The 24,825-nt window shown below is 45.7% G+C and overlaps 1 protein-coding gene across 1 annotated transcript in view; it reads right to left on the minus strand.

The window, feature by feature from the left end:
• Window positions 1-24,825, minus strand: part of col7a1 (collagen, type VII, alpha 1) — a 352,219-nt gene that overhangs the window by 277,891 nt on the left and 49,503 nt on the right. Inside the window, exons 4-9 of the mRNA XM_052017565.1 lie at window positions 20,456-20,615; window positions 16,850-16,943; window positions 16,567-16,728; window positions 12,572-12,735; window positions 10,226-10,355; window positions 5,954-6,073 (exon numbers count right to left, since the gene is read on the minus strand). Of these exons, the coding sequence (XP_051873525.1) occupies window positions 5,954-6,073; window positions 10,226-10,355; window positions 12,572-12,735; window positions 16,567-16,728; window positions 16,850-16,943; window positions 20,456-20,615 (830 nt within the window). The remainder of the gene's footprint in view (window positions 1-5,953; window positions 6,074-10,225; window positions 10,356-12,571; window positions 12,736-16,566; window positions 16,729-16,849; window positions 16,944-20,455; window positions 20,616-24,825) is intronic.

A 24,825-nucleotide genomic window follows, 5' to 3' on the forward strand; every position in this document is an offset into this window, starting at 1 on the left:
GGCCCACCACACATCACTGCAATGTTCAGCCCATCCCACTCAACAGCACCTTCTCCTTCCCACTATGCCCCCTCACCATTTACCCCTCTCCATTTTCCCTCATCTCCACTGAACATTCACCCTCTCAGCACAGGCCTGTTTACAAGCTGGCCTTGTAAAAAGGAGAAAACTGGGACTATGATTTCTTAAAGCAAGGATCTACCAATTCCCCAATTTACCATAGGGCTAAAAGCAGTAGTCATTTCCAGATCATATAGCACAGAAACAGGCCCTTCAGCCCACCAGGTCCATGATACCCATTAAGCACCCATTTACACTAATCCCATTTTATTCGTGCCACGTTCCCATCTACTCCCCCCGGGAGTCTACACACTCCCCCCACCAATCTACACACACTAGGGGTCAATTTACAGCGGCCAATTAACCCACCAACCCGCACGTTCATGGGGGCGGAAACTGGAGCACTCGGGGAAACCCACGGGGTCACAGGAAGAACGTGCAGACTCCACACAGACAGCACAGGAAGCCAGGATCGAACCCAGGTCACCGAAACTGTGAGGCAAGAAAATGCTAAAATTCCAGTTTCTAGACAAATCAATGAAGATTTCTGCAGGATCCTGATGCAGGGTTTCGACCCAAAACATTGACAATTCCTCTCCCTCCACAGATGCTGTTCAACCTGCTGAATTTCTCCAGCAGATTGATGCTCTGTATTAATAATGTTGGTTATCCCTCCCACGACCTATTTGTCCCACTGCCGTCTGGCAAGCGGTACCGGAGGATCTGGGCCAGAACTACTAGACTGTACAACAGTTTTCCCCCAGGTTCTCAGGCTCCTGAATACCCTGGAGACAGTTTCAGACAAATGCTGCGTCAAAAGCCCTGGTTTGCACAACGGCGTATAAGAACCTTGGCTGCTGCTGAACATGTTTATACAATTAGTGCAACACACTGAGTTCTGTAGTTTCTCCGTCCAATTCGGTTTTGCACTAACCCTGCACTAAATTTGTATTCTGTATATACTGTTTCTTGCACTATTTGTACTTGCACAATTTTTTTGTCTGCGGTTATTGTATGCCCCTTGTTCTATGTATGTCCTCTGCTGTGTGAGTCTGGGGGAAACGACATTTCGTTCCTCCATGTGGTTTTATAGCATATTGGTGACTGACAATAAAGTAACTTGAACTTGAACTTAAGGGGTAAATTATTGGCCAGAACACCAGGTTAATGTCCCCTGCTCTTTATAAAAACATTGATATCGAGTCTTTTATGTTCAAGGCAACTGGTAGAGCATCAGCTTCTCCTCCCATTCAAAGTCAGTCGCTTTAACAATACACCACTCCCTCAGGTGCTGCATGAAAATTTTGTGTCTGTCTCTGGAAATTGGTCTGGTTCAGTTGCTCCCACCTTGGCCTTGTGACGTTTTGTGCAAAACACCAGTTTTTCCCTGCAAATCACCAAGAATTAACTCTTTCAGGGCTAGCAGCCAGATTGTCCATCAACTAAGATAAAGAGGAAAGAAAGGGAGATATCAGAGGAAGGTTTTTTTACCCAGAGAGTGGTTGGTGCATGGAATGCGCTGCCTGGGGCGGTGGTGGAGGCAGGTACATTGGTCAGATTCAAGAGATTACTAGATAGGCGTATGGAGGTGGAATTTAAAATAGAGGCATATGTGGGAGGAAGGGGTTAGATAGTCTTAGGTGAGGTTTAAAGGTCGGCACAACATTGTGGGCTGAAGGGCCTGTCTTGTGCTGTACTGTTCTATGTTCTATGAAAGTTAATGCAAGAATAGCATTTCAAGGCAGGGCTAAGAGCAAGCTACAAGTTCAGAGGTACAACACCACAAAAAAGGGGTGAAAGAAGCCTTCCCTTCCATGAGGCACTCCCCAAGAATTGGACCATTAACGGGTGGGGAGTATTTGGCACAAAATATACTTCTGGGTAAACAAAATGAACCAATGTTAACGGTATCCCTGCGATTTAGGTCAATTAGTGTTAATCGTACACAGGTGCAGTGCATCATCTGGAGGCACCCCAGCAACCATTAATCCTCGGGCAGGCTCAGGAAGTGTAATGGAAAGACAGCGGAAATAGCAGGAGACAGTTGTGGGATAGGAGGGGGGCAGGATAGTTTGAACTCGCACACTGTCGAATGCATGTCCCTGTGAATTAAGACTTGAAGTCAAGTCATGACAAAGCTGTGGCCTTCAATCCTTCACCTACTGTCCTACAGCCCCTTGACTATCTATTATTACTGGGATGTTTTTAGTGAGGACCAATCCAAGATAGTTATTTAGAATCCCTGCCATTTCTCTATTTCCCATTCTAATTCCCCAGTCTCATCCTTTAAGGGAACAATGTTTGCCATTGGCTACTCTTTTTTATATGCCTGTGGAAACTCTTACCATCTGTTTTTACACAATTCATTTGTTTATTCATCTACCCTTTCTCTCCATATAACTTGTTTAGTCATCCTTTGCTGGTTTCTAAAAAAATTACAGTCCTCTGCCCTACTACTCAGCGTGGTAATGTCGCGGTTAGCGTATCGCTTTACAGTGCCAGCGACCTGGGTTCAATTCCAGCCACTGTCTGTAAGGAGTTTGTACGTTCTCCCCGTGTCTGCGTGGGTTTCCTCCGGGTGCTCCGGTTTCCTCCCACATCCCAAAGACGTACGGGTTAGGAAGTTGTGGGCATGCTATGTTGGCGCCGGAAGCGTGGCGACACTTGTGGGCTGCCCCCAGAACACTCGACGCAAAAGATGCATTTCACTGTGTGTTTCGATGTACATGAATAAAGATATCTTATCTTATCTTACTACTAATATTTGCAAACTTCTATGGCTTTTCATTCAATTTGAGATGATCCTTCCTTAGTTAGCCACAGATGGTGCATCAATGTATAACCTTTTCCCAAATCCAAATGTACCTTTGCTGACATTTATGAAATAGCTCCGTAATTGTTTTATCTTTTAACCTATTTTCCCAGTCCACTTCAGCCAACTCTGTACTCATACCATTAACAGGCAAGAGGGGAGTTTGTATCAGGGACTCATGACCAAAGTGACCAGACAGCAGAACCAGGGTGGGCACAGCAGAGCTGCTGCCTCATGGCTCCAGCAACCCAGGTTTGATCCTGACATGCAGCGCTGTCTGTGTGGAGTTTGCACGCCCTCCCTTTGACCATGCTCTGGTTTCCTCCCGCAACCCAAAGACATGCAGGTTCATAGGTTAATTGGCTGCTGTAAATTGCCCCTAGTGTGTCGATGAGTGGTAGAATATGGGGAGGAGTTGATGGGAATGGGGGGAGAATAAAATGTTGATTAAAATAGGATTAGTATAAATATAGGTGGTTGATGATTGGCGCAGACTCTTACCTAGCACACCTTTAATGCTGCACTTTAACATTTAATCAATGCTTTGTACAACTCCCTTTATCTTTATTTAACAATGCCTTCAGCTTGAACTGAGCAACAACATCTTGGATTAGAAATTTAGTCTTTTATACTAAGCCGCTATACAATGTTATCGCTGCATTGAACTCCCCTTTTAATATTTGATAACATTGAAGCCAACAGGGACCACAAGCAAACGCCGATAAATTGCACACTTAGTGCGTGGGGCCACAGACTATTTTCATGCTGCTCAGACTTGCCAGCATGAGTTCTTGTTTTACAAGTGAGTGTTACATTACCCAATGTTACTCTTTAGCAGGGTAGGAATTTGGAACATAAAAGTGTTCAGTTAAAATGTACACCTCTCTCCTGCAACAGTACACCTGGCACAGATGCAGGCAACGGCAAATGACAAACTTCTGCTGCTTTGTTCATTTCACATCTCCTTTGGTGAAGCATCAGTGTGAGACACACCCAGCACCCACCGCACACCAAACAATGAGCCCGGCCTCTTGGAAGACGCAGCAGTAGCTCCAGGCCATCATTCCAGAGAACTCAAAGGAAGACATTACGTTTACAAGCCCTTCCTAATCATTCAGAGTCAAAAACCTGAAGCTACATCAATAAAAACTGTGAACAGACTTGCTCTGTCAGTACCATGGACACTGGGAGAAAGATGATACAACCCAATCTGTAGGCTCACATCCCCCAGAGGAAAAAGTTTAGCAAAATTCAGAGGAACAATAGCCAGTGGCACAAACTAAACCAAGCAGAACAAGAGGAGACAGACACCACAGCGAAAGAGGTCAGAGTTAGGGTCTCATTGGAAGGCAATCAACTTTCTCTGTAACCTGTCCAGTAAAATGGGAGTGGTGATAGAAGCACCTATTGAGGCTGTGGAACTTCACACAGAACCATCCCTGAATAAACACTTCCTGCCCTCTATCCCAATATAGACAACACATGCTCTGTACCTTAGTTTAAACATTCCTGCTCCAAATCCCAGAATAAACACTCCCCGTCCCGCCCCCCAGAATAAACACTCCCCGTTCCATTCCCCAGAATAAACAGTCCCCCTCCTGACCCCAGAATAAACACTCCCCCTCCTGACCCCAGAATAAACACTCCCCATCCTGCTCCCCAGAATAAACACTCCCCGTCCCGCTCCCCAGAATAAATACTCCCCGTCCCAACCCCCAGGATAAACACTCCCCGTCCCAACCCCCAGAATAAACACTCCCTGTCCCGTTCCCCAGAATAAACACTCCCCATCCCGCTCCCCAGAATAAACACTCCCTGTCCCGTTCCCCAGAATAAACACTCCCCATCCCGTTCCCCAGAATAAACACTCCCCGTCCCGCCCCCCAGAATAAACACTCCCCGTCCCAACCCCCAGAATAAACACTCCCCGTCCCAACCCCCAGAATAAACACTCTCTGTCCCGCCCCCCAGAGTAAACACTCCCCGTCCCAACCCCCAGAATAAACACTCCCCGTCCCAACCCCCAGAATAAACACTCCCCGTCCCAACCCCCAGGATAAACACTCCCCGTCCCAACCCCCAGGATAAACACTCCCCGTCCCGCCCCCCCAGAGTAAACACTCCCCATCCCGCCCCCCAGAATAAACACTCCCCGTCCCAACCCCCAGGATAAACACTCCCCGTCCCGACCCCCAGAGTAAACACTCCCCGTCCCGACCCCCAGAATAAACACTCCCCGTCCCAACCCCCAGAATAAACACTCTCTGTCCCGCCCCCCAGAATAAACACTCCCTGTCCCAACCCCCAGGATAAACACTCCCCGTCCCGCCCCCCCAGAGTAAACACTCCCCATCCCGCCCCCCAGAATAAACACTCCCCGTCCCAACCCCCAGGATAAACACTCCCCATCCTGTTCCCCAGAATAAACACTCCCCGTCCCGCCCCCCAGAATAAACACTCTCTGTCCCGCCCCCCAGAATAAACACTCCCCGTTCCGTTCCCCAGAATAAACACTCCCCATCCCGTTCCCCAGAATAAACACTCCCCGTCCCAACCCCCAGGATAAACACTCCCCGTCCCAACCCCCAGGATAAACACTCCCTGTCCCGTTCCCCAAAATAAACACTACCTGTCCCATTCCCCAGAATAAATACTCCCCGTCCCAACCCCCAGGATAAACATTCTCTGTCCCACCACCCAGAATAAACACTCTCTGTCCCACCACCCAGAATAAACACTCCCCGTCCCGTAAGTACTGTCCAACACAAAGACTCAAAGTAGAACAGCTCGGTGCAATTCCTCAACCGTTAGCCTCCCATCCAAGAGGAATGAAGGATGCGCTTATTGATGCCAGAGTGAAGTCACATCCCACTGAACTTTAGTGCAAAACACTTGCAAAAGAATGGAAGCATTTCTCAAACACATTCTTTGCAAAAGAAATGTTGCCTCTAGTCCAAGTGTTCAGCACAGGGGAGTTTGTCCCTTTGAAATTTATTCTGCCTTCTTCCTTCCCAAAGCCAAAGGAAAAATAAACATATGCGGTGTGTGGCTGTACACGCTATATAACGTGCTTTCTCTGACCTCTACGCTTGTATGTCAGCCGGTACCCTTGCACGGGGAAGGCCGGTGGTTTCCACGCCAACCGCAGTGTGAAGTGTCCAGCTGTGACCACACGAAAGTTCAATGCTCCTGGCAGGACCTCTGAAAGAGATGCATGGTTAAACAATGATGGAGGCTCTTTCACAATGCACCAAGTGAGACGTTAAACGGGGGCTATGATCACAGATTACATGGAAAAGATCTCGGCGCTACTTGGAAGAAGAGTCATAGCGTTATAGAGCAAGACAGCATGGATACAGGCCCTTCGGCCCAACGAGTCCATGTTGACCACGGTGCCTACCCAGCTAGTCCCAATTTGCTGCATTCGGCCCCTATCCCTCTAAGCCCCACCCCTCCATGTACCTATCCAAGTGCTTCTTAAATGATACTATTGTACCTGCCTCACCCACTTCCTTTGGCAGCTCGTTCCATATACTCACCACCCTCTGCATGAAACATTGGCCCTCAGGTCCCTTTTAAATCTTTCCCCTCTCACCCTAAATCTATGCCCCTACCCTTGGTAAAAGACTGTTAGCATCCACCTTATCTATGCCCCTCATGACTTTAAACATGCCCCTCATTTGGTCACCCTTCATTCCTACATTCCAAGGAATAAAGACCTAGCCTGCCCAACCTCTCCCTGTAACTCAGGCCTTGTAGTCCTGGCAACATCCTCGTAAATCTTCTCTGTACTCTTTCCAGTTTAAGCATGTCTTTCCTGTAACAGGGTGATCAAGTGCAGGGGAATCCCCCCAATATCAACAACAATATTTATTTTTCACTAAAGGAAAAAATAATTTGGTCATTAATATTATTGCTCTTATTTTGGACTTGGTTACTTACAAATTGGACTCTTCCTTGGACTCTGTCTTTACCTCTCGTTGTCTTGGTGAAGCAGCCAGCATAATCAAAGACCCCACCCACCCAGGATATTCTCTCTTCTCTCCTCTCCCATCGGGTAAAAGATACAGGAGCTTGAGGGCATGTACCACCAGACTTAAGGACAACTTCTACCCCACTATGATAAGACTATTGAACGGTTCCCTTATACAATGAGATGGACTATGACCTCACGATCTACCTTGTTGTGACCTTGCACCTTATTGCACTGCACTTTCTCTGTAGCTGTGACACTTTACTCTGTACTGTTATTGTTTTTACCTGTACTACATCAATGCACTCTGTACTAACTTGATGTAACTGCACTGTGTAATGAATTGACCTGTAAGATCGGTTTGTAAGACAAGTTTTTCACTGCACCTCGGTACAAGTGACAATAATAAACCAATACCAATACCAATACCAATTGAGTGTCACTTTTTCACTTATTACAGGATGTGGGCTATTTCCTGTCCACCTCAAAATGCCTTGATCAGTGCATGTTCAGCATTAAGTGTCAGCTGCATTTGGTATATTTCTGGGGCCACACAAGGGTCAGACTGGGTGACATCAAGATTTCCTTCCCTGTGAACCAGGTAGGTTTTAATGACAACCCAATAGTTTCGAAATCATCAGTACTCCAGTGAAACTCTGATCATCCGATCCCATTGTTTGAAAGTTCTGGTGGTTCAGCCTCTGACGCACTTTGATTCCCACACTCCCTTTAACACACCAGATTCCCATTTCCCAAGCTCCCTTCAAACACAGCAGGTTCTATTTTCGGCATTCTCTTTAAGCTCATGGGTTTTCTTTCCCTTCAATCCAGAAGAAGGCATTGCCAGTGGCTCTACTTCATTAGGAGTTTGAGGAGATTTGGTATGTCAAAGACTCTTGCAAATTTCTATAGATGTACGGTGGAGAGCATTCTGACTGGTTGTATCACTGCCTGGTATGGAGGCTCCAATGCACAGGATTGCAAGAGACTGCATAGGGTTGTAGACTCAGCCAGCTCCATCACGGGCACAACCCTCCCCACCACTGAGGACATCTTCAAGAGGTGGTGCCTCAAGAAGGCGGCATCCATCACTAAGGACCCTCACCATCCGGGACACGCCCTCTTCTCGTTACTACCATCAGGGAGGAGCTACAGGAGCCTGAAGACCAAAACTCAATGATTTAGAAACAGCTTCTTCCCCTCTGCCATCAGATTTCTGAACGGTCCATGAACACTACCTCGTTATTCCTCTTTTTGCATTATTTATTTATTTTGTAATTTATAGTAATTTTATGTCTTTGCACTGTACTACTGCCGCAAAACAACAGATTTCACGTCATGTAATTCAATAATAATAAACCTGATTCTGATGCCCGTACCCCCTTTAAGCAAACTGGGCCCCTGTTTCCTGCACTCCCTTTAATCTCACCTGCTGCACTGGAAAATGTATTATACTTCTGTGCAACTTCTAAAAAAAAAATGAATTAAAAGTGTGTGGGGGTACCGAAAGCAGGAATACCCTACAGTTTGGAAAATTTTCCAGTCCAGCACCATCAAAGTCTCGAGGGTGTGGGATTAAATTGGTAAATTGGTTTATTATTTTTACATGTACTGAAGTACAAAGAAAAAGTTTGTTTTGCATGCCATCCATACAGATCATTACATCAGTGCATTGAGGTAGTACAAGGGAAAACAATAACAGAATGCAGAATAAAGTGTTACAGTTACAGAGAAAGTGCAGTGCAGGCAGACAATAAAGTGCAAGGCCATAATGAGGTAGATTGTGAGGTCAAGAGTCCATCTTATTGTACTAGGGGACTGTTCAATAGTCTTATAAAATGGGATAGAAGCTGTCCTTGAGCATGGTGGTACGTGCTTTCAGGCTTTTGTATCTTCTGCCTGATGGGAGGGGGGAGAAGAGGGAATATCTGGGGTGCGTGGGGTCTTTGATTATATTGGCTGCTTTACTGAGGCAGCGAGAAGTGTAGACAGAGCTCGTGGAGGGGAGGCTGGTTTCCCTGATGTGCTGAGCTGTGTCCACAACTCAGCATCGGGTCAGCACGGACTAGATGAAAAGAAGGGCCTGTTTCTGTCCTGTAGTACTCTTTGACTTTAACCCTCTGCAGTTTCTTACCGGAGTTTTAACGTAACTAGTTCTTTCAAATATCAGATATGGTTAATTGTTTGAATTTAAGTTCACCACTCCCATGGTCAATTCCATCAACTGTTGAAGCCTCTGGATTCATTGTCCTCTCTTTGGCTATGGAAGGTGATAGATAAATGCAAGTCTTTATTCTTTCGACAACCTCTGGAACCTCAACCATGGGGATATGGGTATAGGAAAAGGCCATTCTGCCCCTCCAGCCTGTTCCACCATTCAATCCACCCGTGCCTGATCTGCACTTCTATCCATTTACCACCTGCACGCCACCATATCCTTAACTAACATTTGTAGCTTTAATCGAGTCAGTTGGCTGCCAGCCCAACGGCTGTGCTTGAGGAAGAGAGCCGAAGATTTCCATTACCCTCTGTACCACCAAGTGCTCACGACATTACTTCTGAACGCTGTGCTCCAATGTTACGTTTACATCCCTTATTCTGGATTCTCCCATCCCAGGGATTAATGGCTGGATCTCGCTGGCTAAACCCAACTCTTCCACTTGGAAGTGCTGGCAAGTAGCCATTAAAATGAGAGTGCATGTGAAAGCCCCAGGCACGCGATTTGGGTATCAGTGCCAGAGCCAGCATTTATTGCCCATCCTTAATTGCCCTTGAGACTGTGGTGTTGAGCATCCTTTTTAAACCACTGCAGTCCTGGTGAGGGTGTTGAAGAGGGAGTTCCAGGACTTAAACCCAGTGGCAATGAAGGAATGGTGATATATTTACAAGTCAGGATGGTGTGCACCTTGGAGGGAACATGCATGTGGTGGTGTTTCCACGTGGTGGATGCCATGGGTTTGGGACGTGTTGTCAGAGAAGTCTGGGCAAGTAACTGCAATAAATATTGTAGCTACTATACACCGTGCGCCAGTGGTAGAGGAAAGGGTGGTTGATTGGATATCAGTCAAATGGGCTGGTTCGTCCAGGATGGTGTCGACCTCCTTGACAGCTGTCAGAGCTGAACTCACCCAGACAAGCAGAGGTCACTCCATCGCACTCCTGAATTGTGCCTTGTAGATGGTGGAAAAGCTTTTGCTTCTCAGGAGGTGAGTCACTCACTACAGGGTACCCAGCCTCAAACTACCCCAGAGGATGGTGGGGTACAATTGATGGATATTGGATTTGATCCAATCATCTCAGGTACTAAGGGGTGGACTGAGGACAAAGCTGAGCAAGCACAGAGAGAAAGATTTCAAATTAAATCAGTTCACAATACTCACCTGTCCTCCCCTTTCCTGAAGTAGACTCTCCAATGCTGTTGGCATACTGGGCAATCACCGTCACCAGATACTCCGTTGCAGGTTTCAACCTTTGCAGAAAAGCTGAGTTTTCATTTGCTCCAACAGTAATCTGTTCAAGGACATCAACTCCCCATGGTTAGTAAAAGCCAATCTCAGTACAAAACTCCTGCCTTATTTGTCAGGGTTCCACACAATACATTAAACATTGGAGCATATGTTTTGCTATGTACCACTTCAATCAACACGTTCGTCAGATCTTCAAACTGAAGACTTCATTAACTCATCTTTTCAGACATGTAGTTTCCACCACCTAGGACAATAGGTTTTGGCACATAAGAGCACCACCACCTGGAGATTCCCCTCCCATTCATGCACCATCCTGACTTGGAAATACATCGGGGAAGGTCAAAGAGAATGGCAAAAACATGGCAAGGGGTGAGACTGGGAGAGAGATGGGATGGGAGAAAAGGTCCAAGGAGTTTGCAATCATTGATGTCTGAAATGAAGGCAGAAAAGTCTTCTGTTGAAGCAAAAAATGCAATGAAGAAAATGGAACTTTGGACAATGAGGGCTTAGAGATAGAGTGACTCAGTGTTGTTTCAGAGAGGGGTCAAGACGACGCGCACACTGGTGGACAGTATTAAACATAGATCCTGGGATGTGACAACAGTAGCAACTGGAAAAATGGAGACACAAGAGACTGCAGATGCAGAAATCTGGAGCAAGAAACAAATTACTGGAGGGATTCAGTGGAGGAGGCAGTATCTGTAGAGGAAAATGGACAGTCGACATTTTGGAAGTCCAGATGAAGGGCCTCAACCCGAAACGACGACTGTCCATTTCCCTCTACAGATGCTGCCTGACCTGCCGAATTCCTCCCGCAGCGATTAGGAAAACACTGGATAGTTTCAATACTCTTGTGACCATGGGTGGAATCGAACTGTGGAGAGTGAAATTTCAGGCAGAAATCATGTGGATAAGTTGGAAATGAAGCAAGTTGTTAAGGGAAGAGATGTGGCTGTGGAAGTGAGTTTTGGTCAACACCTTCTCGAGAAGGGAAACAGAAAGCATTAAAAGTGAGATAAAAGAGACAGATCCTATTCCCGATGGATAGGGGTGCAGAACTTCTTTAGGATTGGCATTCCTGAAAGACAAGTAGCAGTGAACACAATAGTAATTAAAAAGCTAAAAACTGCAGATGCTGGAAATCTGAAATAAAAACCGAAAATGCTGGAGATTTTTACAAATAGTCACTCTATTTCTCTCCACAGAGACTGCCTGAGTGTCTCTACCAGCTGGAAATCCATGGACACCAAATTGAAATAGGGTTGGGATTAAATGGACTGCAAAATTCATATCCGAAACAGGCAATACGATCATTTACAGATTGGTATTGGTTTATTATTGTCACTTGCACCGAGGTACAGTGAAAAACTTGTCTTACACACCAGTCGTACAGGTCAATTCATTACACAGTGCAGTTACATTGAGTTAGTACGGAGTGCATTGATGTAGTACAGGTAAAAACAATAACAGTACAGAGTAAAGTGTCACAGTTACAGAGAAAGTGCAGTGCAGGTAGACAATACGGTGCAAGGTCATAACAAGGTAGATCGTGAGGTCAGAGTCCATCTCATCGTATAAGGGAACCGTTCAATAGTCTTATCACAGTGGGGTAGAAGCTGTTCTTAAGCCTGGTGGTACGTGCCCTCAGGGTCCTGTATCTTCTACCCGATGGGAGAGGGGAGAAGAGAGAAAGTGGGTGGGGTTAAGCACATTTTACAGAACATTAAGGCCACTTCCATTTGGAGTGTGAATCAAGTGGATGTGACGGGGAACATTGCAACCTCTGGAACTCAGTAGTGAAGTCAACAGGTTCAGATAAGCAGCTTTTCAAGCCAGTTCTTATGTAAGGTCATCCACCTTAACTCTGGGTTTTTCTCTCTGCACATGTTGCCTGATCCACTGGCTGTTTCTAGCACTATCTTTTGTTTAGGATTATAGCAACATGTTGTGTTCCTCCTCTTACAATTCCCTCTCTAACTTCCCTCATTTACTTATTAACTGGAGGGCTCCAAAAGATTTGTGTCACTTGGACAACTTTGGTCTCCACCATATGAGGGACATTCCTTTTGTTCTTTCTTTCCGTCCCCATCTTTGCAATTTAAAGTCTGCGTGTTTTCTCCCTTCTCCATTTCTGAGACATTAACTCCAGTTCTCTCTCTATAGATGCTGCCTGACCTGCTGAGTACCTCCAGCATTTTCTGGTTTTATTTCACTCTACCTTAGGTCTGGAGTTACGTCCTGTCAGTGTGCAACACTCACCTCGCGGAGTTCAGCGGAGATCGGAAAGCCCAGGGCGTTGAGGGGAGAGTATTGAACTTTGTACCCTGCCACAGGTCCCACTGCCGCAGTCCAACGAATCCGCAATGATTCGAAACCGTTGTCGCTGAAGATTAGATTTGAGGGGCCTCCAGGTACTTGGACAGCTAGGAGCCAGAGCAAAGAAACAATTTCAAACTTGGACACAAACTCCCAGCCTTTTAAAGTTATAATTAACGAGATATAGGCTATACATTACCAGCCAGAACTGCACTCCCACCACATTGGAAAAGTGAACGGGAGAACCAGCCTAGAGTTTCTGTATCTGAGTCATTCGCATATGCAAATAATACATCTATTTACAGGATACAAGGGCTATTTCCATATGAAGTCTGAATCGTGGGTGTGTTGTGGGCCAACGGCACAAGTACCCTGACAATCTAGCAGAGGATCTGATTGACTTCCATCCTTACTGCAATTAGGTCAATGAGCGGATTTGGAGGTGAGGTATTGGCCAAAGTAACTAAATTTAAAAGGCTCCTGCAGCACCTTAAGGAGGAGGAGGATTGATGTCAGAAAACAAAAGTATTTAACTAATACGACCTGGGGCCTTGAGTATAAGTGTTGGGAATCAGGGTGCAGCTGTATCAAACTTTAGTTAGGCCACATTTGGAGCAGGAAGGATGTGGAGGTTTTGGAGGGGATACAAAAGAAGTTGACCAGGATGTCGCCTGGATTGGAGTGTGTTGGCTATAAGGAGAGGTTGGACAAACTTGGATTGTTTTCTCTGGAGCTTCAGAGGCTGAGGGGAGACCTGACAGAAGTATATAGATTTATAGATAGAAATATAAATAAAGGAATGGGGCTATGTGGGAGGGAAGGGTTAGATAGATCTTAAAGCAGGATAAAATGTCGGCACAACATTGTGGGCTGAAGGGCCTGTAACTGTGCTGTAGTGTTCTATGTTCTATGACGGGCAGAGATAGGGTAGATTGTCAAGAGTCTTTTTTTTCCAGGGTGGGAAGTGTCAAATATTAGAAGACATGGGTTTAAGGTGAAAGGGGGAAGTTTAGAAGAGACGTGCAGTGCAGTTTGTTTTTTTTTACACAGAGCGTGTAGGTGCCTGGAACGTGTTGCCAGGGACATGGCAGAAGCAGATACAATAGCTACGTTGAAGAGGCATTTGGACAGACTTATGAACAGGAAGGGAATGGAGGGATATCAACCACATGCAGACATGTGGGAACGGTTATTTTGGCATCATGATCAGCAGACATGTTGGGCCGAAGGGCCAGTTCCTGTGCTGTAGTATCTTCTATGTTCTAGTGCAGCAGGCTGTTTGCACGCAGAAACAGCCACAACAAATGTACGTTGCTTCTTGTTGATTCATTCACAAGTGGAGGGCATCACGGGCAGGACCAGCGTTTATTGCCCATCCTTAATGCTTTGCTGGTCATTTCATTGGGTCTGGAGTCAAATGTCTGCCAGAAGCAAAGTCATCACAGAACTCCAAGACATGGGACTCAACACCTCCCCCTGTAACTGGATCCTTGACTTTCTAACCAACAGACCGCAATCAGTGAGGATAGGCAGCAACACCTCCGGCACGATTACTCTCAACACTGGTGCCCCACAAGGCTGCGTCCTCAGCCCTCTACTGTACTCCCTATACACTCACGACTGTGTGGCCAGATTCTGCTCTAACTCCATCTACAAGTTTGCAGATGATACCACTGTAGTGGACCATATCTCAAGTAATGATGAGTCGGAGATAGAGATAGGAGATAGAGAGCCTAGTGACCTGGTGCCATGACAACAACTTTTCCCTCAATGTCAACAAAATGACTTCAGGAAAGGGGCTGGTGTACATGCACCTGTCTACATCAATGGTGCTGAGGTCAAGAGGGTTGAGAGCTTCCAGTTCCTAGGAGTTAACATCACCAATAGCCTATCCTGGTCCAACCACGTAGATGCCACAGCCAAGTAAACTCACCACACCTTTACTTCCTCAGGAGGCTAAAGAAATTTGGCATGTCCCCTTTGACACTCGCCAACTTTTATCGATGCACCATAGAAAGCATCCTATCCAGATGGATCACGGCTTGGTACAGCAACTGCTCTGCCCGGGACCGCAAGAAACTGCAGAGAGTTGTGGACACAGCCCAGCACATCACGGAAACCAGCCTCCCCTCCATGGACTCTGTCTATACCTCTCACTGCCTTGGTGAAGCAGCCAGCATAATCAAACACCCCACCCACCCCAGACATTCTCTCTTCTCCCTTCTCCCATCAGGCAGAAATACAGGAGCCTGAGGGCACGTACCACCAGGCTCAAGGACAACTTCTATACCACTGTGATAAGACTGTTGAATGGTTCCCTCATACAACAAGATGGACTCTTGACCTCACAATCTACCTTGTTTGACCTTGCACCTTATTGACTACCTGCAATGCACCTCCCTGTAGCTGGGACACTTTACTCTGCATTCTGTTATTGTTTTTACACTGTACTACCTCAATGCACTCTGCACTACCTCAGTGCACTGTGTAATGAATTGATCCGTACGAACAGTATTACACCTCAGTACAAGTGACAATAATAAACCAATACTAATACCAATACAAGGAAGGAAGACAGATTTCCCTCCCTGAAGGGCATTAGTGAACTAAGTGGATTTTTACATCAAACTGAGAGTTTTGTCATCACAGTTGTTAATACTTCTGTAAATCCAGATTTATTTAATTCAAGTTCTCAATTTTCCATGGTTGGATTCAAACTCCTTTCACTAGATCAACAGTCCAGGCCTCTGGATCCTTGTCCAGGAACTAAACCACCATCCCACCATATTCCTTATTGTTGTATTGGTGAGCTACCAATCATGGGAAAGCTTCAGGGCAGAAGACGTGCTCAGAGTCACTGAGCAGGACTGAGCCAGAACCTCAGTCAGTCCTCACTGCAGAGAATGTGGAGTCAGAAACCAGAACACCTTCCCTCCCATCCACCATACAACATAAGCAGCTCCCTTCCTTCTTTAATGAAGAGCATTGTGGGTAAGTGAATAAGGTCACTGACCTTTCCCTTGGTTGGGATTGGCTGCTAAACAAATTGGGCCATATCAATACCTGGACATATCAGGACTAAAGAGTTTTCTGTGACTATGCTGGTTAGAGCCAGAAAATCTCTCACTCTGTTGTACCCGAAGGCATTGGCTCATCTTTATAAAAGAGCAGCATTTCCAACTTTTGGAGCATAAATTAATTGTCATAACCTGCATGGCCAGGGTGCGGAGTAATTGGTAATTGGCTTATTATTGTCACATGTAACAATATACAGTGAAAAGCCTTTGTTCACAAGCTATCCAGACAGATCATTATATACATCGAGGTAGTACAATAGGAAAACAATAACAGAATGCAGAATAAAGAGTTATAGTTACAGAGAAAGTGCAGCGCAGGTGGACAAATAAGGTGCAAGGGCCATGATGAGGTAGATTGAGAGATCAAGAGTTCATCTTTAGTGTATAAGAGGTCCATTCAAGGGTCTTATAACAGTGGGATAGAAGCTGTCCTTGAGCCTGGTGGTACGTGTTCTCAAGCTTTTGTACATTCTGCCGGATGGGAGTGGGGGAGAAGAGAGAATGACCAGGCTGGGAGAGATCCTTGATTAGGTTGGCTGCTTTCCCAAGGCAGCAGGAAGTGTAGACAGAGTCAACGGAGGGGAGGCTGGTTTGCATGACGGACTGGGCTGCATCCACAACTCGCAGCAGTTTCTTGCGGCCTTGGGCAGAGCAGTTACCATAGCAAGCTGTGATGATTGGGTGCTTTTTATGGCTCAATCAGCTCATTAGAGTTACAATGGAAAGCCCTTGTCTATTTAAACCATCAGTAAGTGATAAGAATCCTAACACGTGTGCATGTTCCCAATACCCTGGTAAGAGACCTATATTGCAAGCGACTAAACACATCAAACAGGACCCATAATGTGTTTTCCTTCTTACCCCCTGCTTCTTCCAGGGTGCCCCCAGTAGTGGAACAAACCCTCTTGGAAATCAGCGGCGAGAGAGTTCGTAGGATTTTAAAGTCATTCACAAAGTACGAATAATCCTCGGTAGGTGTTGAGGTAATCTCATCGAGTTCCTGTTTATCAGCATTCTTTATCCCTGGAGCGGAGAGAAGTGAACATTGAATCATCAGCCTCATCACCAAACAGCACTGATACCAGAAATTACTCTTCATTTCCAGTGCGCAAATACCATCCAAGCAAACAGATAGAGGGCGTACCAATTGCAAACAACTTAACATCTTGGCTCCGTAGCTTTAAGGCTGGCTGATTCACGTTATCCTGCGATTTTCCATCGGTTATCAAGATAGCGATCTAAACACAAGAACATCAAACCACAAGAGCTTAAAGAACCATTCGACTTTTGCTGTATTTGTACTTGTTACTCTTAAGATTTGTCTTCACCCCTAAGCAAATTTGGCACAGAGAGAGGAGAGCACTTCATCTGAATCCATAACCATCTAACAGACTGAGAGACAATGGAGCCTTCTCCACTGGATTCCAGTGAGGTTTGCCATTCTGTTAGTGTGTTCCCTGACAAAAGACGTATGCCCAAAGCAAGCAGCAAATTCCCTTCCTTTGTCGGGGAGCCTAAGTATGGGACAAGAAGGATCTGACTTCCAAAACAGAGGAACCTATATGCCTTTCAGCCATTCAAATTTGGTAAAATTGGTAAATTGGTTTATTATTGTCACATGTACCGAGGTACAGTGATAAACTTAGTTTTGCATGCCATCCATACAGATCATTTCATTACATCAGTGCATTGAGGTAGTACAAGGGAAAACAATAACAGAATGAAGAATATAGTGTTACAGTTACAGAGAAAGTGCAGTGCAGGCAGACAATAAGGCGCAAGGCCATAACGAGATAGATTGTGAGGTCAGGAGCCCATCTTATTGTACTAGGGGGACTGTTCAACAATCATATAAAACAGTGGGAATGAAGCTGTCCTTGAGCCTGGTGGTGCTACACTTTCAGGCTTTTGTATCTTCTGCCCGATGGGACGGGGGAGATGAGAGAATGTCTGCAGTGGGACGGGTCTGATTATGTTGGCTGCTTTACTGAGGCAGTAAGAAGTGTAGACAGAGTCCATGGAGGGGAGACTGTTCCACCCTTTAATGGTCTGTGTCCCATTTTTGTTCCATTTCCTTTAATATCTTTAGGCAATGTGTTTATTGATTTCAGATTTAATACTATTGATTGAGCTAAGACCGATGCTTTTTGGGGGAAAGTGTTCCACACATCTACCCGATAAGTGACAAGTGCCTCCCATACTCACTCCTGAACAGATTGACTTTGATCATAAGGGTGGGCCAGATCACTCTGAACACTGCCCGCTGTCCAAACCCCCATCTCTCAGCCTCTGTGTTCCCACACTTACCTTTCCTCGTGCAGAGGGCCAAACTCCCATGGGATCTGGGGATCACTGGCAAGGCCAGCATTTATCGCTTACCCTGATTTGCCCTCGAGAAGGTGGTGGTGGGACGCCTCTTTGAACTGCTGCAGTCTTTCTGATCAAGGTGCACCCACAATGCTTCTGGGGAGGGAGTTCCAGGACTTAGACTCAGTGATGATGATGGAACATTGGCACATTTCCAAATTAAAATGGTGTGCGACTTGGAGGGATAACTGCAAGTGATGGTATTTCCTTGCTATTGCAGCCCTTGTTTTTGGTGGCGGGAGTTGGATTCGACTGTTTTAAGTAGGTTTTTTAACAAATATAGTGTTTACTACACCTCACGTGGCTGCACAAGGAATCATCCATCAGGAGAATACGTGTTTTCTCATTGGTTGGTTTTGCCACAGGTATCCAATAGGTTTTCTGATTGGACTATTGTTAGCTAAGGAGTACCTCTTATCTCAGGTACAAAAGGTGTCGTTTTCCGTTAATCTCTCTCTTGCTCTCTTGCCCCTGGCCTTAGCTTCATTCTCAGTTCCTTTTGTCTCGGCTCATCTCCCAGTAGTAAAGCTGGTGCCATGTGCCCTGCGGCTGTTTCTTTGTTTTAAACTTTTCCAATAAAACTTTGTGAAGCACCAAAGTTGTTTTCAGCTCATTCCTGGACTCCTGAAAGAACCTGCGGATTCGAAAATAACCGGATCCGACGTGGGTTTGGGAAACGGTATCAGGATAGCCTGGGCGAGTAACTGAGTTCATTTTGTAAATGGTGCACACTGCAGCCACAGCACACCAGTGATGGAGGGAATGAATATTTAGGATGGTGGATGGGTGCCAATCAAATGGGCTACTTTGTCCTGGATGGTATAGAGTTTGTTGAGAGTTTTTGGAGCTACACTCATCCAGAGTATTCCATCACAGAGCAGCCTTGTGGCTTTTAGATGTCAGGAAGTGTGTCACTCACCACTTATGTGGCTGGTCCAGTTGAGCTTCTGATCAATGGTGATCCCATAATGTTGAGGGTGATGGTAATACCATTGAATATCAAGGGTAGATGGTTAGACTCTCTTGTTGGACGTGGACATTGCCTGGCACTTCTGTGGCCCAAACCTTACTTGCCCCTTATCACCCCAGGCCTAGTTGTTGTCCAGGCCTTGATGCGTGCAGGCCTGGACCAGTTCACCTGCTGAGGAGGTGAAGTTACATTGACTTAGCGCTCAGTCTTGGTTCGGCAAAGCTCAGCGAGCTGGGCACAGTGCTGACTACCATAGAGGTCCGTGACCGGCTGCATTCAGGGTAACGACCAGAATCAGGTGGCCCCAATGTGAGTGCACGACTTCCTTCACTCCACTCCGAGACTGGACCTCACCACCAGAGATTAACAAAGCAAAGTTCAGTTACTTTTCACATGTTATTTTCGTGATTTTAATTATTTAATTGTATTTTTTTTAGAAACTGGCGTCCATTCTTTAAAATTATTGTATGTACCTATAAAAGTTTCTCAATGTCTCTGAATATCACCCATTTAAGTACTGTTCCAAAGCCTCGAACTTTGACAGTGAATGATGAGGCTCCACTCTGCACCCCCAACCCCAACCCTGCCTCCTGCTGAAGGCTGTCAGGGTGTTCGGGGAAGAGCCTGCTGAGGTCTAGTTGTCGTTGAGGCCTCACTCCAGCTGAAGGGTCAGGTCACTTGGGCCTCTGCACCCGGCCTCGGTAAGTGCAGGCTTGCGGGGAAGGAGTTGCGTGGAGAGGATGACAGTTGTTGTTCCACATGGACCCAGCTCAATTAGGCCCATCAGGTAGCAGATGAAAAGGCACTGAAGAAGATGCAAAAGGCTTACTCGAATGATACCAGAAAAATGGGACCATTATTACTCCTTTTGCCAAATCCATTTCATTCTGTTAATATTCATCAAAAGGTTCCATCATATTCATTGGGACAGAGTGGTGAACTTGGAATTGGAAATGGAATTGGTTTATTATTGTCACATGTACCAAGGTACAGTGAAAAACTTGTCTTGCATACTATTAATACAGATCAATTCATTACACAGTGCATTGAGGTAGTACAAGGTAAACAAAATGCAGAATAAAGTGTTACAGTCACAGAGAAAGTGCAGTGCAGGTAGACAATAAAGTGCAAGGTCATAATTCATGTGGTAGATTGTGAGGTCGAGGATCCATCTTATCGTACTAGAGAACCGTTCAATAGTCTTGTAACAGCAGGATAGAAGCTGTCCTTGAGCCTGGTGGTACGTGCTTTCAGGCTTTTGTATCTAGGAGTGCTTTACTCCAGAAAAGGAGAAGATTAACCTTTCATTCACAGGAGCTAATACTCTTCCCAGAGTGTGATAATGCCACATTAAAACACACGACATATTTAGTGGGAAACATATCTGCGAAGAAGAGTTTTCCTCTCACATACCTTGGGAACAGAACGCCTCAGTTTGGGAGATCCAAAGAAGTTGTCTGCTACGTATTTCAGTCCAGCTCCCGTCCTTGTGTTCCCACCTTTGTAACGCAGGTTGTGGACTGCATGCAGTATTTGGAATCCTGTGCTGTGATCTTGAAATGAGAACTCAACCCTTTGAAGAGAAACAGAACACTGAACCAGGCTTTGAGTTACTACCTGAGAGATGTTGGTGGGCGAAGCCAACTTTAGTGCTCCACTGACCTCAGCAAAGAGAATCTCACTGAATAACGTTGATGTAATTACCTCTAAACTTGAATATGTTACACAACGCAACGGAGCTGATAATTTCATAACAGAAGAAACACGAGCCAAAGTTAGAGACACAAGGGCCTGCAATATGGAATCTGGAGCAACACACAACACGCTGAAGAATCCCAGCAGGTCAAGCAGCAGCTACGAAGGGCAATGGTCAGACGACGTTGCGGGTTGAGACCCGTCATCTCAACTGCCAGTCCAGGTGAAGGGTGTCGACCCGAAACATCGGCTGTCCATTTCCCTCCATCGATGCCGCCTGACCCACTGAGTTTCTCCAGCATTTTACGAGTCAAAGTTTGTCCTTGCAGCCCATCTATCCTGCTCCACCACTCAACGTTCTTGGCCAGAACACCATATTCTGACATGTTCCTCCCAAAAATCCATCTTAGCCTTGGACTCAAGCTTCAGCTTCTAAATCTCTCTGGGGTGGATCATTCCAAAAATTCGCAACCCTTTCAGAGAAAATTTGCTCTTTGTTTCCATCTTAAATGGGAGTCACTTCATCCTGAGACTATGCCCAATGGGTCCAGATTTCCTGCAAGGGGAAGCATCATCTCAGCATCTACTGCCTCAGAATTTTATACATTTCAATAAGATCAGATCACTTTCATGGATGTAGGTGGATGGGGAAAGAAGGGAAGATCAGTGGTTGGGGGAGAGGATGGTGGGTGGTAGTGTGAGGGGAAACACTGCAGACAGTCTAGCAATTCAATATTCATTTATCTCCTGGTCCCAGCCCTTCTCACCACCTCCTAGTTCTTGATGCCCAGGAGACCCCTTAAAAGTAAAAAGGCTGTAGCAAGTGGAGCAAGGCCACTTTCTGTCAGTGCCCACACTGCATCACAACAATCCTGCATCCAATAAAACATGGATGATTCAAGTTGACGGAAATTATTTCACCAAGATCTAGATGATGCTGGTTTCTTCATCAATGATACAAAGGATATTAAAATGTGCAACCTACGACCTGTGTTTTTTACTCACTGTCAAGCAACAGGAAATCACCAATTGTTCCTGCTGGGTCAGTAATGTTTGGCTTCCTCGTTGCAGCTACTGACTGATCCTTTGACCTGCTTGTGTCGCTGATCAGTTCTGTGTGTCTGCGTGCCTACAGCAGCTCTACACTGCAGAGATCACTTGCGGAGGCTTGAGACCACAAAGTCGTAGATAGAGTACACAGCACGGAAACAGACCGTTCGGCCCAACTAGTCCATGCCGACCAAGATGCCACATCCAGGCTGGTCCCATTTGCCAATGTTTGGCCCATAACCTTCTAAACCTTTCCTATCCATGTACCTGTTTAACTGTCTTTAAAAGTTGTTATTGTATCTGCCTCAACCACCTCTTCTGGCAGCTGATTCCACATAGAAACCACCCTTTGTGTAAAAAAGTTGCCCCTCAAGTTCCTGTTAAATCTTTCCCCTCTCAACCTTAAATCTAAACCCATGCCCTCTAGCTCTTGATTCCCCAACTCTGGGAAAAAGGCTGAGTGCATTCATTCTATCTATGCACGTCATGATTTTATACTCCTCAATAAGATCACCTCTCAGTATCCTATGCTCTAAGGAATAAAGTCCTAGCCTGTCCAACCTCTCCCTATAACTCAGTCCCTCGAGCCCTGGCAACATCCTTGGAAACCTTATTTGCACTCTTTCCAGTTTAATAACATCTTTCTTACAGCAGGGCGACCAAAACTCAACACAATACTCCAAGTGCGGCCTCACCAGCGTCCTATACAACCGCACCATAGCACAACAGTGGAAGCATGGAGATAATCACGGGAGGTGTGGTTGAGTAGAGAGTAACCTAGGACTTATTTCCCCCTCCCCCCACATCTTCCCTTCTCTCCATGGAAGCCTTTTGAGCAGTTGCTGCAGCTGTCATGGTGACTATACCTTGACACACTTCCCATGATCCCAAGCAGTAGTGACACAGCGGCTGCAATGTTGGTAGGCAGCTGCCAAGGGGAATCATGCAGGCTGCACTTCAATGCATCAACATGGGGGAGAAACACATGAACAATTTTTTTTAAATCACTTATTTAGCAACTATTTTGGGGTCCCCTGATTGAGCAATAGCACTAAATTCACTACTTATGAGCAAAATCCAATTTCTTGACAGTTAAATTTTTAATTTCCCAACCAAACCGTCCTTGGGGGTTAACCTGGCTCACTCAGACTCTTACTGGCCTGAACAATACCATCAGTTTAAAAAGGAAATCATTCATTGTCATTGAGTAACCATGCAATCCCCAAAGCCATGAGCAACCTGTTCTTCCTGTCTGCTGACTCAGCTTCTTCAGATCTCAGTGGAACTGGTCTAGCACAGTTGTATCAACTGCCATTTCATTTAGTTAAACTGACTTGCATTCTGAACTGGACACTCATTTATGAATCACTAGAATGGCCTTGAAAATGGCAGCTAGAGTGAAGTCTGGACAGCTGTAAAGTTCATTAAAGGCAAGTTTGGCCAGTGTTGGACAAGATACATGGAATGTATTGATGTAGCAATAAGTGGGTGAGAGATTTTCAAGTGTCTGGATTGCAAAAACATCTGCAATATCATGTAATTATTAAACCATGTTTCATTTGTTTGCGGCAAACTTTAAAGACAGAGTAGTGTTCTAACCAATATCCTTTACCAACACCACCAGACTAACCACCATTTATTCATCTGCCACTTCTGGGAGCGAGCTGTGCACGTTGGCTGATGGTAGCTGGCCATCGAACACAAGCCACGCTTCAAAGGTGATGAACTGGCTTTGAAGGACTTTGGAATGTTCTGGTGATGAGACAGGGGCAATGGAAATAAAATGCCTTCCTTTCAAGAAATAGTATGGATAGAGAATCTGAAATGTTGAGAATGAGAAACAGTAAAACATTCCTAATTCTTGATGCATTCTGCTACCTTTGTCCAAAGTCCCATTCACCCACCGTGGCTCTGCTTACTGTCCAATACTGACTTCCAATGAAGTAAAATCTCAATTTTCCTTTCGATTCTCTGGATGTCCTCTTCCCTCCCAACCTCCAGCTCTACAATCTTCTCACATCTCTGTGTCCTTCCAGTCTAACCTGGTGAGCATCTCCAATCTTAATCGTTCCATCATTGGTAGCCACCACTGGCAACCCCTCCTCAAACTTCTCTTCCCCACCTTTAAGATGTCCTTTACACCTAACACTTTCAGCAAACTTTTGGCCATCCAAGTCAATAGTGTCTTACAACCTGCTGGAGGAACTCAGGGGGTCAAGGACTCCAGGGGGTCAGGGCTTCAACCCAAAACATCAACAACTCCTCTTCCCTCCAAGATGCTGCTTGACCCACTGATTTCCTCCAGTAGATGGTTTGTTGTTGTTTATACACCTCTATAAGATCACCCCTCAGGTGCAGTGTCTTGTGTCTCCAATAGCTTCTTATGTGGTTTCAGAACCCAATGTAAAGTGTCATGGGGCACTTAATTTACTTGCTATGGCAAAGGAGGCCTTTTAGCCCATCGAGTCCATGCCAGCCCGCAGCAGAGCAATCTCTTCAGTCCCATTTCCTCTCTCATACCCCTCTCTTTGTCTGCATTAGAGGCTTGAGACCACTTATGGCACAAGAATGGACACAGATACATAATCAAGGGGGGTGGTGTGGGTGAGTAGGGTGTAATCAGGCATTTATTCCACCCTTCCCCCATGTTTTCCCTTCACTCCATGGCAGCCTTTTGTGCAGTTGCTGCAACCATCATGGAAATGAAGTTATGGCTTTGACACACTTCCCATGATCCCTGGCAGTAGTGATACTTTCACTCTCCCTTACATGCCCATCAACTCCACCCCACCTCCCCAGAATTCTGTTGCCACCAACTCTAAGGACAACTAAGGTAAGCTAATTAACCTACCAGCACGTCGTTGAAATGTGGGAGGAAACCAGAGCGCCTGGAGGAAACCCACCCAGTCACAGAGATAACGTGCAAACTCCACACAGACCCAAGGTCTGGTTCAAACCCAGGTCCCTGGAGCCGTAAGGCAACTGTTTTAACCGCTGTACCACTGTGCTACACCATACTTCATGAAACATGCTACATA

The sequence above is a fragment of the Pristis pectinata genome, chromosome 6 (genome assembly GCF_009764475.1).
Source record: "Pristis pectinata isolate sPriPec2 chromosome 6, sPriPec2.1.pri, whole genome shotgun sequence".
In the NCBI taxonomy this organism is placed as follows: Eukaryota; Metazoa; Chordata; class Chondrichthyes; order Rhinopristiformes; family Pristidae; genus Pristis; species Pristis pectinata.